The sequence below is a fragment of the Triticum aestivum genome, chromosome 4B (genome assembly GCF_018294505.1).
Source record: "Triticum aestivum cultivar Chinese Spring chromosome 4B, IWGSC CS RefSeq v2.1, whole genome shotgun sequence".
In the NCBI taxonomy this organism is placed as follows: Eukaryota; Viridiplantae; Streptophyta; class Magnoliopsida; order Poales; family Poaceae; genus Triticum; species Triticum aestivum.
In genome coordinates, this window is record NC_057804.1 from 642892102 (window position 1) to 642909083 (window position 16982).

At 46.9% G+C, this 16982-nt stretch overlaps 2 protein-coding genes across 4 annotated transcripts in view; one reads left to right on the forward strand and one right to left on the reverse strand.

Moving 5' to 3' along the window:
* Positions 1–9308: 9308 nt before the first annotated feature.
* Positions 9309–13909, forward strand: LOC123089551 (WAT1-related protein At3g30340-like). 2 transcript variants are annotated; one of them, XM_044511202.1, is made up of 7 exons: positions 9309–9652; positions 12066–12128; positions 12219–12332; positions 12405–12645; positions 12841–12999; positions 13089–13240; positions 13463–13909. In XM_044511202.1, the coding sequence occupies exons 1-5, from the start codon at positions 9465–9467 to the stop codon at positions 12874–12876; spliced, it is 642 nt and encodes a 213-aa protein (XP_044367137.1). In that variant the 5' UTR covers positions 9309–9464; the 3' UTR covers positions 12877–12999; positions 13089–13240; positions 13463–13909. The 2 variants fall into 2 exon arrangements, with proteins under 2 accessions (XP_044367137.1, XP_044367136.1); XM_044511201.1 differs by lacking the exon at positions 9309–9652 and adding an exon at positions 10619–11911.
* Positions 13910–16296: 2387 nt separating this feature from the next.
* LOC123093804 (callose synthase 9) overlaps positions 16297–16982 on the reverse strand; it is a 36954-nt gene continuing 36268 nt past the window's right edge. For both annotated transcript variants that reach the window (XM_044515858.1, XM_044515857.1), the window contains one exon: positions 16297–16915. In XM_044515858.1, the coding sequence (XP_044371793.1) occupies positions 16679–16915 (237 nt within the window). In that variant the 3' untranslated portion in view covers positions 16297–16678. The remainder of the gene's footprint in view (positions 16916–16982) is intronic.

Sequence of the window (16982 nt, forward strand, 5' to 3'; positions counted from 1 at the left end):
GTGCCCATCGTGACAGCGCGGCACGCTCGGCTGTGGCTCAGATCCATCGAAGATCAAGTCCCCGCGGATATCGGCCGTGAAGTTTAGGCTTCCAAACCTGACCTGACGGCCAGGGGCGTAGCTTTCGATCTGCTCCAGATGGCCAAGTGAGTTGGCCCGCAGTGCGAAGCCGCCGAATACGAAGATCTGTCCGGGGAGAAAAGTCTCACCCAGGACTGCGTCGTTGTCGATTGAAGAGGCCATCAAGCCTATCGGTGACGACACAGAGGAACTCTCAATGAAAGCACCAATGTCGGTATCAAAACCGGCGGGTCTCGGGTAGGGGGTCCCGAACTGTGCGTCTAGGCGGATGGTAACAGGAGACAAGGGACACGATGTTTTACCCAGGTTCGGGCCCTCTTGATGGAGGTAAAACCCTACGTCCTGCTTGATTGATATTGATATTGTGGATGTTTACAAGAGTGGATCTACCACGAGATCAAGGAGGCTAAACCCTAGAAGCTAGCCTATGGTATGATTGTAATGGTTGTTGTTGTTGTTGGTGGTGTGTCCTACGGACTAGAGCCATCCGGTTTATATAGACACCGGAGAGGGCTAGGGTTACATAGAGTCGGTTACAATAGTAGGAGATCTACGTATCCGTATCGCCAAGCTTGCCTTCCACGCCAAGGAAAGTCCCATCCGGACACGGGACGAAGTCTTCAATCTTGTATCTTCATAGTCTTGGAGTCCGGTCGATGATGATGATAGTCCGGCCGATGATAGTTCGGCCGATGATGGTAGTCCGGCTATCCAGACACCCCCTAATCCGGGACTCCCTCACTCCCCCCTCAAGCCTTAAAACTCGCCTGCTCCCGAGGGGTCGTGCGAATGTCACAGTTGGATTACCCAAAACCCATATTGATGAGGATCCCGTAAAGGGAGGACACGATCTCTGTTTTGACAAGACGTGTCAATAGAGGTTATGCCTCGAAACGCGAAGCGGGAGGTGTGAAAACGGTTCGAAATGTTGAAAGGCCAGACGTGACGTTTCGCCGAAAAAGAGTTGTTAGTGGGAAGACATTGTTTTATTTGATATCTTACCTTAGTGACTAAGGGTTGCCACAATTATACAGAGCTGGATATAGTTCTTTTGAAGATTGCTCTGAAGTACTCAGGAGGAGGAACCCGCCTTGCAATGCCGAAGACAATCCGCGTGCCGAACATATCATCATTGAAGACTGGTTTAGGGGCTACTGAGGGAGTCCTGGATTGAGGGGTCCTCGGATGTCCGGGCTATTTGGTGTGGGCCGGACTGATGGGCCGTGAAGATATAAAGCGGAAGACTTTCCCTCATGTCCGGGTAGGACACCCCTATGCGTGGATGGCAGGATTGGTGTCCGGATATGTAACTTCCTCCCTCTACAAACCGACTCTTTACAACCCAAGGCACCTTCGGTGTGTATATAAACCGGAGGGTTTAGTCCGTAGAGGCTATCAGAATTGGCATAGTCTAGATAGCTAGGGTTAGCCATTACGATCTCGAGGTAGGTCAACTCTTGTAACCCCTATTCTCATCTAAGACAATCAAGCAGGACGTAGGATTTTACCTCCATTAAGAGGGCTCGACCCTGGGTAAACATCGTGTCCCCTTTGTCCCTTGTTACCTTCGATCCTTAGACGCATAGTTTGGGACCCCCTACTCGAGATCGGCCGGTTTTGACACCGTCACCGAGTACATGAGGTGCGGTTTCAGTACTACTAGGAACGAGGAGGAGGAGGTTAACCTTGATGGCCAGTTGGTGCCTCAGAAGGACATCTTTCGATATTTGGGGTCAATGCTACAGAAGGATGGAGATATCGATGAAGATGTGAACCATCGAGTCAAAGCCGGATGCATGAAGTGGTGTCAAGCTTCTGGCGTTCTCTATGACAAGAGAGTGCCACAAAAGTTAAAAGGAGGGTTCTATAGGACGGCAATTCGACCCACAATGTTGTATGGCGTTGAGTGTTGGCCAACTAAAAGGTGACATGTTTAATATTTAGGTGTGGCAGAGATGTTGGAAATATGAGCAATTTTCCATATGATTTTATTAACAAAAATAGTAGATACAACATGACTATCATTGCAGAGATAAGACAAGTCATACAATCCAACAATGAGTATGCAAATGGCATCTGAAGTAGTGAATATGAACAGAACATATGTAGAACAGAAGCTAGAACAAGAAACGGTGGCAAGATCTTAAACAGAAAGAACACGAAGACATAAGCAGCGGCAGAAGCATTGGTTTTGGGTTCGACGTCCTCGTCGGCCATGTCGTTGGAGAGGTTGTCGACGGTGCGAAAGAAGTCGTCATTTGGGAAGTGGTCGTTGGCGTCCGTGGCTTCCGTGATGAAGAAGCCAGTAGTCGCGCACAGCACTCCCCAAAAACCTTATCGCCCTTCTCCCATACAAGACACGAAGTGGCGGGGTTTCAGAGGCCTACTGTCCCAACGTGTGGTGCACGCCGCAAGCCAAGATGGGGAAGAACCTTGCAGTAGCTCAGAGCTTCGAACTCGGTGGCGAGAGGAAGATGATATTATGGTGCGTCTCTTTGGAGAGGAGGGACCTCTCTTTTATAGGCACGGGAGAAAGAGACCAACGGGCGGCGATGGGAGGTGAAACAAAGAGAGGGAGACAAAGTGAACAGCCAGCAGCCGAAGGGATGCAGCTTTCGCATTCAATCTTCACTATAGCAAAAATCTTTTCAGCTTTCGTGTGACCTTTCGTATACTAGTCGTGAGCGGCAAAAAATTAAAACAACGACTCGGCTCATTCCCGCAAGTCACGGCGCATCGTGACGAGGCATGGCATGGCGATGCGGGCGGTAGAGGAGGAGCACGCGTGAATGTCTCTCTTGTTCGTATGCTTATACATGTGGGCAAACATCCTCCCTTATAAGGAGGTCCAACTCCTACCAAGCTAGGAATGTGGGACTAAACTTTAGTCTCACCTCTTTACCTTGCACGAATGCTCTAAGTGGGCCTCCAGGATTTATTAGGAATTCTGAAGTGGCTATTGGGCTACCCGAAATAGACCAAATTACAGCAGGAGATGCACATGTTGAGATGGATGTATGGCTGCACAAGGAAGGACCAGGTCCAGAATGATGATATACAAGATAGAGTTGGGGTAGCACCGATTGAAGAGAAGATTGTCCAACATCGTTTGAGAAGCTTTGTGCATATTCAGCGCACGCCTCCAGAAGCTCTAGTGTGTGCAGACGGCTAAAGTGTGCTGATAATGTCAAGTGAGGTCGGTGTAGACCGAAATTGACATGGGAGGAGTCCATAAAGAGATATATGAAGGGCTGGAGTATCACCAGACTACCCATGGATAGGGATGCATGGAAGCTTGCTATCCATGTCCCAGAACCATGAGTTGCTTGCGAAATCTTATGGGTTTTAGCTCTAGCCTACCCCAACTGGTTTGGGACTAAAGGCTCTGTTGTTGTCGTTGTCTACTGCGTGGTGACAAATTTTATATCCAAAAATACATGAGTTCTTTTGTCTTCAAATGTACTATAAAATTTGGATTGAAAGATAGATCATTTCATAATTCAGAATATTGCCAATAATTCCTAGTAAATCCTAAAGGCCCATATGGCCCATTCATGTATAAAGGGTGTGTGTGTGGAAAGTTTAATCCCACCAAACTAGTGGAGGATGTGTGAGACCAACTTATACAGTGAGTTGCTTCACATACCACTAAAAGCTTAGTTTAAAAAAACATACCACTAAAAGCTTAAGAAGAGTGTGCGCTCCTCCTCTCCTACCCGCCTCGCACATTTTGTTTCGTGATTTAGCCGAGCCACGTGCGCGCGCGTCAATTGTGTCTCCCCAACAGTGGCGGAGCTAGCTCAAGTTTAGAGCCTGGGCAAGATTGACGTGCGACCATGTTAATAAGGTTTTGCCCAAGCAAACTCTTCACTAATCTAATTTTCTCTACTACAGTTCCATGGACATGCAGCATGGTAGCCCGGGCAGCTGCCCCAGCTCGCCGGGTGCTGGCTCTGCCACTGCTCCCCAACCTTTTTCCCATCTCGCTCCTCGGGGTGCACTAGTTTGTGTCACTGCGTTACTTGATTCAATCATCATGTTTTATGTTATGTATTTCTAAATTAATAAAAATAAAATATTACTCGAATCTTCAACAAGATACATGAGTTTGATATTTTTCTTTGTTTTCAACTTTCGGCCTTAATTTGTCAATTCGAGATTTTTTTTATTGGTTTACAAGAAAGATCTTGCTCCTAGCTAAAAATTTCAGACAGACAACCATAGCGACATGAGATTTAAGCTCAACCAAAAAGCCTCTTATGTAAACCATATAATTTGAGGATCAAATAGCACATCTTTTATTGAGGATAACTAATCATTGGGGAACAAAAGTGCAAAACGTTGTGAAAACTATGGATCCCAGATGAAAACGCGCGTGGGGGGGTCGCGGAGGCATTAGCATGCAAAGGAACATACAACCAACAAATGGGACATTGAAGAGAGTGGTGGAGGGAGATCCTGGCCACCGGTGCAGCACCAGGCGTGTGGAAGAGAAGAGAAGTGACCATGCAAATCCCATGTGTGGAGAGGAGGAAATGAGGTAGTGCATAGGCACATAGTAATAGGTTTTGTGAGGAAACGAGGCCGTCGATAGACAGGTAGTAATAGGTTTTGTGTGGCTGGGGCTAAGGGCGCCATCAATGATAATTCTAAGTAAGTCATAAGGTAGGTTCCACTCATTGTGCTATAGCAAGCTAGAATCCCTAACATGCTTAATACCCCAATGGACCTTAGGGTGGAGCCCACATGAAGAGCTCTTTAAATCATGTGAGAGAAGGGAGAAATAGTTATTTATTCCTTATATGGCTTGACCTTAGCACTTTGACCCGGTCTTAAGATTTTGTTGCTAATGTATGTTTGAATTGTGGCCTATACCTACCAGATATTTTGATCAAATCCCAAAAGTTGGCCTTTGTTTGGATGGTTGCCAACCTTTTGGCATGCTATTGCACTCTAGTCAACTCTAGATCATTTTTCTTGCCAATGTTAGCCAAATCATGCGCAACCAAAACCTTAACCAAAAATTTGGCTAGCGAATACTTTGGTGGGGCAACCTTAGAGCATCTAGAGTCGGTGTCACCTAATTTGGCCCCTTATACGCTCGTGGACGCACCCAAGCGTGTTCGCTGAAGATGACTGGGTGGACCTCATTTCTCGTATTCCATAGTTGCATCCCTCATATTTCCTACCCCAAATCCATACAAACCCATGCAAATGTTGTTCCTACACAGATCAACATAGAACATAGCAATCCCGCATAGATAAACATAGTGTGATACAAAGGTGCCGCCCGAGTTGATCACTTAACACTACTAAAAAGCAACTAAAACCGGGAAGGGGGATTTCTCCACTTCCTCCATGCCGGACTCTTCCTCTTGGGGTCTCAGTGGCTAGACACGGCGTAGGCATCAGTGGCTCCAGGCACGTCATCGTCGTTCTTGTTGTCCGAAGCGAAGGAGGAGGAGGAGGAGGAGAAGATGATGCCCACCATGCGCCAGGCATCGCGGTTCTGCTTCTCCCGGAGCTATGTATCTCTCTCCGCCGCCGTCGCCCGCTGCATCGCCAAATGCTCTGACTCCTCCAGCGCCACACGGAGCGCCTTCGCATCTTTGCGGCGACGACAGCGGGCATCCGTCTCCGCGTACATGTACGAGTGGCGGATGGTGGTGCGAAGGGCCTCGTAGTCGTCGTTGGTCATGGGAAGTGGCTTTGGCGCGGATCTACTCAATCCGCCCTTCGAGCGGCTGGTAGCTACCTACTCCGCTCGCTTCTTAGCAAGGCGATATGTGCGGCCCACGGACTCCGGTTGCGGTTCAGCCGACGACAGCACCCAGTGGCGCCCTGGCGGTGCAGGGGCGGGTGGTGTTGGGTGGCGCCTAGCAGGGGCGGCATGGACCGCGTCAAACGAGCGCGGGGCGCCTCGGAGCTGCAACTTCTCACTCGACCCGTCGTCGAAATCCTGGAAGAGGAGTTGTCGCCCTGGTCCAGCAGCGACCAGTGGAGGGCAATGCGGAGCGCTAGCTTGTCCTTGTCGAGCACCGACGAGCCATTGGAATCCGCGGCGGCCTTGAGCCACTCCAAGAGGTCGGATTCATTATCGTACATGGCGGGCAGGGGAAAACAAAGTGGATTTGGGGAGAAGCGGAGAGGTCTAGTGAGTACAGACTGAGTTTCACTAGGGTTTGCTCGACGGCCGTCTGATATTTGTGGGGGCTGGTGGAATGGGATCGTTGCGGGCCATAGCGGGCCAGGCCGACGTGGTGGACGCGCCCGGGTGTCCCATCCGTCATATATTTGGACCGGATATGAGAGGTGCCAGTTAGTTCGGGCGTTTGAGGCCCGTTTGAGAAGCCCATCTGGGTCATTTTTTGTGACTGGTCACCAACAGGGCCATCCGTCCAAGCATTTGAGACGGGTTTGGGTCGCCTGGCAGTAGATGCTCTTAGACTTAAACCAAACACACTTGGGTCTCAAGGCAATTTGGCTTAAGACCCATGTTTTCGGTACATCGGAGACACCCTAAGACCGTTCCAACCTTGATTTGACAGCCACAAATTTTCTTAGCGGCAATCAGCAGGACGCGACCACGTGGATCCTCCACAGGAGGAAGCGGGGCTTTATATTCCTGGTGAGCTTAAGGCATCTCAATGGAAACCCGTAAATTTTCTCCCGCATCTTTCCGCGGATAAGGGAAACAATCCATGGACACGGATGCGGGAGACCACCATCCAACCGTAGCCGCATACATTTTAACAACAGTTTGAACCAACTGGACGAAATTGTTCAAACATGGCCGGCTTTCATATAAACATGTCGGATTTCATTACATTTACAAGAACTAAGTGGTGTTGGTCCGGCTCTAGAGGTATAATTAATACCTAATCTAAATGATCGCCGGCGACCGTTCCTGTGTCCGGCCATGAGCCCCGAGAACTGAAGCTTCGCCTTCTCCAGTTCCGCCTTCGGAGCCCCGGGAACTGAAGTTGTCCACCTCCACGTGGCCGTCAAGAGACTAATAGACCGACGATGTTGAGCCCACCAAGCTTGGCATCGACTGGAGGGGAGGAGCAGTGGCCTTACTGGGACACCAACGATGGCAACCTACCATGCACTACTCTTCCTCGTTGTCGGCGGCGCCCGCGGACGTGTCGGCTTTGTGGTCATGGCGTCGGGGTGCGGCCTCGGTGATGTCCTCCTCCTCCTTGTCGGTCTCACCGAACACCGCCTCGCCCGCCTCATCGCACTCCTTGTAGGCGGTCGCCACCTCCGCCACCCACTGGCGGTACCGCCAGCGGGCGGAGCGGTAGGAATCGAGAGCGCCTCCTGCTCCACCAGGTCCACGTCGGGCGTGACTGCCCTGCCGGCGGCGAGCTGCTCCTCCGCCTGCAGGCACTCCTTGAGGAGGTGTGGTTGTAGGAGGCAATGGCCTATGCTTTTCGGAACTGCTCCTCCCGCACCATGTCCCATGTAATGGGTACGGGCCTCGCCGATGGTCATGGTGCAATGCACAGGCAAGGGTGTCACCGGCTGGTCGTCGGCAGCGTCCTCCATTGGGACGTCGTCGTCCTCCGGCTGCCTATCGCCAGCCAACCGGCAGTAATGGCGGCCATCTCCTTCTTATGGTTCGGCGTCAGCCCGTCCCAGAGAGATTTGGCGGGGGAGGAATCCATGGTGGGTGTGGTGCGGAGAGGGGTTGGAGGCGGATGATTGCAGCTATGGTCGGGCAGCGGTTTAGCAATGGCGGAAGGTAGAGGGGCGGACGGGTGGCACCGGAGGAGAAACCTTGGCAACCACGTGACATCAATGTGGATGGCAGACAGACGGACGGGCGGCCGTCGTGTTGTTTGAACACACAGTAGTCGCCTGCACTAGGTAGCTGTCTGGCCGCTCTCTCAGCCGGTGCGCCGCTTCAATGCTGGCACCAGTGAGCGGCTGCATCCGCTCTGGTCGGGTACAAATGCGGACACTGACATTCTGGAGCGGCGTTGACCGTCTCGGACGGGAACACGTGCAGGCGAGGAAGGAGGGGTTTGGGTTGGCCAGTGTGGTCAGAACTTCAGGAAAGCCCTTCATGTTTGTCTCCGGTTTGCAGAAAAACACGTCCAAACCGCGCCGCGAACTGATACAGGACCACGTTGGATGGCTTTCGCTATTCGGACAGGCGGACTGCGCGGTCTAAATAGACGAGGGGGGTTTGAGGGTAGTTGGAGATGCCCTTAGAGACAAGTAATTTGAGTCCGCCTATTCCACGCCTAGTGCATAGGACAGTTGAGGAAACACAATGCGTGCATTCCTGGGTCGAACCATTACTGGTTTGAAACCGATTTCTTATTCCAAAGATTTTGTTTTTAAATTTTTAACCAGTTTTTAAAATGGGAAAAGTATTGCTGAAAATGAAGAATTGCTGATGTTTGTATAAACAAAAGGTTCATGTATTTCTAGAAAATAGTTTGCACTTTTTTAAAAATATTCACATATATTTCGAAAAGGTGTTTAAAAAGCATCCAAGGAGAAAAACGAACATAAATGGACAACAAAATGGTGGAAACCGAAACAAAAAAAAAGGAAAGAAGGAAAAGGAAAAACACAAAAAGCAAAAGAAAGTAAACAGAAGAATTGAAAGGAACAAAAATGGGGACTGCTACGCGTTCGTCGGCTGATCGTTTTTAAAGATCGGCCGGCTCGCGGGCCATTAGATCTGACGCATCGGTGCCCTTCATCATTGCAACATAGGTCTTGTTGTGAAAAACTTGTGCAACAGAGGTTTTGTTACATAATTTTTTGCAACTGAGGTTTCGTCTTCATCATTTTGCAATTTCTTTTTGCAACTGAGGTTTTGTTGCAGATTTTTCTTTTGCAACAGAGGCTTTGTTGCAGAATTTCTTTTTTCGTCTTTGTCTTTTTGCAACATAGCTAACGTTACGGAAGAAACTTATGCAACATTGATGATGTTGCAGAAGTTGCAAAAATATCATCAGGAGCCAGTGGCATGTCACGTGGGACACATGTTGTGCGAGCAAGGTGGCGGATGGGTTCTAAGAAATCAGCCGGCTGAGGGGAATGATTTCCCAATAAAAATCAAGGAAAAATCGAGTAAAGAATCTGCCCAATAGACTGAATCTACCATCTATCAAACAGGCTGAATTAGTGTAGCAGTTGAGCGTGCATCTAGGAGCGAAGAACGGGTCACACGCGGCCTGCAGCTCCCATGCCTACCAGTGCGTGACAGGTGGGCCCGCTGGGATCAGCTCGCCCGATTCCACGAGAATCTCTCCCCTGGTGCCTGGTTTGTTACTTCACTCCCTCTCCTTGTTGTACTACTGTCGCTCGATCCCCTCTAGAACCCCTATTCTTGTTGCTGTTGGCTGGGTCATCCAAGATCGATGGGGTCGTCGTTTAAGTTGGAGTGGGGGCCGGCGATCTGCATGGTGCTCATCGAGCTGTTCACCACGGGGCAGATGCTGCTCACCAAGGTGGTGGTCGACGCCGGGCTCTTCGTCTTCGCCCTCCTCACCTACCGCTTCTTCCTCGGCGCCGCCCTCGTCGTCCCTCTCGCCCTCATCTTTGAGCCGTACGTCATCGCTGCTCTACTCACCACCCGTGCATCTCATCTTCAAGATTTTATTATTACTCCTCCGATCCATATTAATTGTCGCTCATTTAGTATAAAGTTGTCGGAGGGGTACTTATTTCTGCATGCATGCATTCCTGGTCGATCTAAAGCTAGCTAGCTATCTTCATGACGTAGGTGATCGAATTCCTTCTTTGCACTTACATTGATTTGTGGTTCGTGTGTGCCTATGGGTATGGGTGGATGGCGTGTTGGGTTTGCATGTTGCGTTCGCCGTGTTACTCGTACGTAGTCTGCAGGCATGTTTAGCTGGACAGGCCGTTTGTCTTCTTTCCTGGCAGCCGAAGAAGCTACTGAGTTTTGGCGGTGGGAATTGTAAGCATATCAAATCTGATATGGATGCCACGCCGCACATATGTTCCCAAGGGTCTATTTCACGAGTCTTCCATGACAACAACGCAACCTTGTGCGCCCGCCGGTTGCTCAACGTCTCCTATAAGTAGTATGGACGGTCATCGCATCTTTAGGGAATCAAGGTGAAGTAATGGCTACACCCCCGGCCGAAAACATACCAAAACATTTTTTTTTAAATCTGAAACTTTGTGGCAATTATTATGAATAAATGTTATAGGTGTTTTTCAAGGTTTGGTGGTCAAATGACATCCCAGGAGCTCTGTAAAAAACAAATGTTATAGAAGCTCTGTCATTTGACCACCAAACTTTGCAAACACCTATAGCATGTATTCGTAATCATTGCCACAAAGTTAGATAATATGGTCTACAAGTAACACTTATGGCGCAACAACGAAAATTACGCTCCGAAATTAAAGCTGATGACATGAGATAAACTAGCTGGCAGTCTAGCACCACCTGATGATCAGAAATTACAATATGCATGATCTTTGCATTTATATTGATCTGTTATGTTCTTCCCTGCTGGACCAATATATGGTTTGTGTTTGTCTATGGCATGTCTGTCCATTGCGTTCACCGTGTCGCCAGCATGTGTACTGTACTGTGTAGTCTCCAGACCAAGTTTAGCTAGACAGGCTGTTTGTCTTCTTTCATGATGGACAAGGAAGCTATTGGGTTTGGAGGCGTGGGAATTGTAAGCATATCAAATCTGATATGCCACACATAGTTTCCCAGGATCTCACTAGTCTTTCATGACAACAACCTTGCATGTTTCTCATTTGGTTACTTACCAGTACGGGTTTAGCTCATGGTGTCTTTGGAAGTCCGCCTCCGCCGAACGAGTATTTCACCACGAAAGGCTTACAAGGAAATTCCACTAGTATCCTACAGGCTACGTGATAGAGGTTTAGCTCATTACTCGAATGAAACCAAGTCTACAACAAAAGACTAGGGAATTACTTTATCAATTAATTGGAAGAACGGAAGATATACTCTTCATAGGTCATACTCGTTTACCAGTCTGAAATGTAATGAAATCAAAAACTGAGAGAGGAAAATAGACAATATGGTCTAGAAGTAACATTCATGGTCGCAAAAATGAATACTACGCTCTGAAATTACATCTGATGAGATAAATTAGCGATACCTGATGATTATATAACTTGCACATTTTTTAGACAATTGTTTGAGCATTGATATCGATACAAAGTCCAATCAAATTGTCTGCAAAGGTGCAAAGTGCACAATATCCCAAGAAGTGGAGGCATGTAGCTAACAGAGCAGACCCTAAATCAGAAAGATTAGAAAGTACAGCTAATTAGATGCAAACACAAGTTCTCTGTGTAGCTAACAGAGCATGCACCGCCGATCCAAATTCAAATCTTTAATTTATTTTTTTGATATTGAGGAATAACTCTCATATATATCCCTCGAATATAAAGAGAAAAATTAGAGGGTGTAAACATCATGCAAACACAAGTTCTCTGTACATGCACGCCACTAGCTCACACATAAAGAATGACAAGCACTTGGCTTGGTGAGTTAGAGCCAGCACTCCCCTCCCTCCCCGTAGCTTTGCCACTCCCTCCCTGTAGCTTTGCTCAAAGGCTATCTCCAATTCTCCATCACGCACGTCCAGCGACAGATATACCCAATGGGGGGCTCGACGAACGTGAAGGAATGGTGGCCTGCCGTATTCATGGTGTTGGTCCAGATTTTCACGACAGGGTTGGTGTTGCTCACGAAAGTGGTGGTGGACAGTGGGTCACTTGCTTGGACCTTGCTCACATACCGCTTCTTCCTTGGCGCCATCTTGACCGTCCCCTTGGCGATGTTCTTTGAGAAGTTAGCTCTAATTAACTATTGTTATTTTAGCACTGTTATTTTAGAAGGTTGTCATATGACAGGAAACATTTGGCAGTGATTATGAAAATTCTTCGTGATATAGAAACATTTTGCAAATGATTATCTGTTTACTTACCCTCATCACCTCATGTAGAGGGAGGTTGAAGGAGCTTAAATTGAAGGCATTCATATGGATTTTCACCAGTGCACTTGTGGGGTTAGTCATTTCTTTCACATCTCAGTTCAGCAATGGTTCTGATAAATATCTACCCACAAAGTAGTAGTGATTGTTGCTTTCTCCTTCCAGATTCACAATTCCTGGTCTCTACTACATTGGCCTCGGAGACACATCGCCAGGATACGCGATAAACTTCTATAACATCATCCCAATTGCCACCTTCATCCTCGCGGTCCTTTTCAGGTAAACATGGTGGAAATATAATGCAGCACCTACCAGGAAAGAACTGCAACAACTGTATGATCTTTTTTTCAGGAAGGAGTCACTGGACATGAGGAGCCTGGTGGGGAACATCAAGGTCATTGGAACCCTAGTCTGTGTTGGAGGAACTCTGGTGATCAGCCTGTACAAGGGCAAGGTGCTGCACCTTTGGCCCACCAATATCATCGGCTACCACCCGAAGCAAGCCGGAGCTGCGTTTGGTCACCACCATGTGCGTGGAACCGTCTTGCTCATCACCAGCTGCCTCAGCCTCGCCGTTTGGTACACAGTACAGGTATACAACAAACATATAAGCAACAACTCACTATTGCAAAATCCCAAATAAATAGTATTACGTATGTATCATTAATTTTGTATATGTATTTCAAGCAAAATTCAACTACTCCGACGAGGGAGTATTACCTTTTTTTAATTCTTATAAGCAAAGTGACCAATACAACTTAATTATATATGAGTTTGTAATGAGCAGGCTCAGATGCTAAAAGTGTTCCCATACAAGTACTGATCCACTGTAGCTACATGCTTCGTGGGGAGCATCGAACTGGCTGTCGTGGGGGTTGCCATGAACAGAGAAAAGGCGACATGGGCGCTCAAATGGAACATGAGCTTGCTCACCATTGTGTACTCGGTAAAACTATTCGGCTATTCCTTTTGTTGTGCATCAGTTCACTTTTTGGCTCTCAGTTGAAGGTCCTCATTTACATTGTCTTGCTGCAGGCAATACTTAACACTGCTGCCAAGTTTGTGATGATTTCGTGGGTTGTCACGCAGCGCGGGCCAACCTATCCGGCCATGTTTTGTGCCGTGTCGGTGTTCTTCACTACTATTCTTGACTCACTGCTTCTCGGCCATGATCTATCCGTTGGGAGGTATGCTTACCAGTTCTCCATTTTTTTTAAATGTAAATATTGGCTTATTTCTGAAAAATATGTAAATGTTGGGTAACGTTCTTAAGACCATGTTGTTTTTAGGAAAGAATTTCTGTATATACCAAGATATGCATTGCCAGTTACTAACATTGTCTTCCTAAATATTACCCATTGCTGAGTTTTCCTTGCAAATGATACTTTGCTCTGTTTACATGCGTGCAGTATTCTCGGCATGTTCATGATTCTAGCTGGGCTCTATCTTTTCCTCTGGGGAAAGAGAAAAGATTCGATACTACCAAGCGAAGAAAACCCGAAGGAGCAAATGTTGTTTGAGAATGAAGATAAGAACGATAAATCAGTTGCCAATGTATGATTACTTCCTTTGGTGATATTGCAAAAGGGACTATCCAGAAGTTTGTGTATACGAAACGCTGAGAGAGAGAAACTATATTGTCTATGTCAATACTTGTTGTGTTGTCCTCAACTACTCATCCAATTTAATCATCACGTAAAGAAGGTCAATATGAGAAATTGTTGATTATGTAGTTGTCTTCATTGCAATTGGCAAAGATTAAACCATGCCATGAAAATAGCAAAATGACACAATTAGTTCCAAGTTTTGTATTGTCTTTGTTTGGTTTTTATCTTAAGTCTCAATCATTGACCTTACATCATTTCTCCACCTGTGGCGAATCTAGGGAAAATGGAGGGCAGGCTCAAAGTTAACGACCGACCAATTTTGGACGAGTATAGGCTAGATCGTGATTGTGTAAGCTTGATGGTCTGCCGCTGATTGCCTGGGCTGGGCTGGGCCTAATACTAGTAGTAAAAAAATTGAATCCCTGGAAAGTCCCCCCCCCCCCACACCCCACAATAGATTCGCCCCTGCTCTCCACTGCCTCATGCATTTCCCTCCTTCTATATGAAAGGATCGAGATGGAACTGGGGAAGGGGGGTTCATAGGTCTCTAAAAAATTATGATGCTTGGAAAGTCAAGGGACCAAAGTAAAACACAAATTGACGAGCTACAGTTAGGGATAACCGAGGACACGTAGAGACGAGGACATATCCTGATGTTCACTTCCTTGGAGGGGAGCTAGTCATTGTTCGAGAGGTGAGAATCTACAAAGGAAACCAACACCACAAAGGCTCATCTTCTTTTCCTTGAGATGTCACCACAAAGGCAATTTCCAACCGGTCGTGGTAGACTTTGAGGCGGCCTCCAAACCTCTACAGACACATGGGTAATTCACAAGCACATTCCTCACCAAAGACTATAACTTTGTAAGAGTCTTCAACCTCCTAGAGTAAAAAGATCCACGGCGAAAGCTTGAAACTAGCTCAAATCACGAAATCAGTTGGTGGAGAGAGAGGGGGGGGTAGAATCCACTCTCAAATTCCTCACGAAATCAAAGATTTAGGATTGGGGAAAACTGGGGAACTTCTTCTTAGATGTGGTCTTGCAATAAATGAAGTGGTCAACACACCCAAGGGTTAGGTGACTTAGAGCAAGTATAATAAGGTGACGTAGGCAAGCTGTAAGACTTTAAATATATCTTTGCTGAGTTGGATGGGAGAGAATGTGAGAGAGAAGAGAAGCAGGTTGCAGATTTACAGCCATCTGTAGCACCGGTTCCAAGAAGCTCTGTGAGGGTGTATGATGGGCCATGTGATAAAACGTAGTACTTCCTTATAGCCCACTACTATACATATTGGCTATTACATTTGCTAATGACATGATAACATGTTATAGTCATCGGTCGACTACATTATTAACCATGCTCTTATGGTAGGAAAAGTACTAGCTATTTTCGGGGAGAAGCACACACTGGCCGAAATTGACAGTCGAGCCCAGCAGACAGATGCACCGACCAGAAGTCAGGGGTGTACAGTCCGGCCATAATTGGCTTGGATAGTCTAGCTCGTTGACCTCGTAATCTGAGTGCACTCAGAGAAGTCACGTACAGTTGGGTGCTTGTCCGTCTCAAGAATACCTTGGGGTCGAGCGCACCCATAAGAGCATGATTAATATTATAGCCAACAATCGGCTACATGAGGTTGCCACATTATCTATAGTCAATCTAATAGCCAACATGTACTACTTCATTAATAGATGGCCAACCTTATACTCATATTGTTTCTTGAAGCACGTGCAGCAGCCGGCTGTTAACCTACAGCTCGCTTCCCTTCTATTTTCTCTTCTCTTACATCCAACTTAGCAATGATATAATATTCTAATCCTTACGGCCTAGTGACTGTACTTCTTATACTTGCTCTAAAAGGGTCGTCGAATAGTCCGGCATTTGTCCAACACAAACCAAGCGAGTCTCAGACAATCGCCCTGTCGGGCTATTGCCCGGCTACAAGAATCACTCACAGTAATAGCACAATATCGCCCTGTCTTTAGCAAGAACACTGCCTCTTGACCTAGGTTTTGTAAACTTCACCTACCCTAAGTCAGAGGCTCCAACCACTCACCAAGGGTACAAACTATACTGGGACATCTCAAGATGTTTAGACAGATATGGCTCGGAATGTCCAAATTGTTCTTTGAAACCAAACTTCACTAGCTTTAAGATTTTGGATAGAAGTCACTTTGAAGCAATCGAATGGGAGTAGGAACTTCTGTAGCATCCTATAAATGCCTAGACCACCCGATAGAAGGATCCAAAGGTCTGAACTACACTCAAAGTGACTCGGGCACTCTCTTGAAAGGACTCCGAGATTACAAAGACAATGCACTTGGAGGCTTCCAACATGAAAAACGCCCAGAAGATACAGCTCAAATTTCAGGCTCTTTTCAGCAGCTTCTACTCTACGAGCCCTTTCAGGAAAAACGCCCAGAAGATACAGCTCAAATTTCAGGCTTCTTCCAGCAACACCCCACAAATCGGAGAAGACGCCATGAGTTTTGGAGGTCTGACTTTGAGCACTTGGCAAAAAATATCTTCTCAAAATCCAAAACAAGTTACCGTTTCAAAGAACAAAGTCCAACGTCAACTAACATTATCCATAACATGTACTATTAAGGTCTAGATGCCGCAGAACAGTATAAATATTTGTAAAAGCATAATTTCTGGCTCCATGACCATGATACTTCTCCCTGGCACGAAAGATAACTCAGATGTACAGCCCCCAATTTCACAATATCACTTCTTGTCCGTATTTTTTTACCCCAAACCTACATTATTCTAAACTAACACAAATACACAAGTTATTTTAACAATGATTTCAGTACCCAGTCCTTTGAGAACACCACAACCTATAACTATCATCGGTGCAAAAAATGTAGCAGGCGATATACAAATACAGCCATAGCATATAAATGCCAGTCAACACGGAGATATATACATCTACTGCTAACTCAGAACCGGGGATCAACTAACTACGAAGGTGCTCGATCTGGGTGAAGATTCAAAAGATTGGTCATGCCCACCATCATATGCCTGCATTCTGGTTGTTGCCAGCCAGGATGAGAGAGATCTCCAAACCTCTGCTGAAAGCCTGGTTGAATAGTAGCCGTGTCTGGAAGGTGGAGATGAAAGGAAACCAGGAGCAGATGGCTATGGGCACAAAAATGATCATTCCCATGCTAGCATCATACAGACGAGCCAGCGAGCGCACTGTTTTCCACAAACCCAATCTCTTCACAATTGGTTTCCATGCCACAGCAATCTGCAGAAGCAAAAACAGGATTGATAAAGATTTGGTTAGTAAGAAACTCTTGTATCCTGAAATTTGG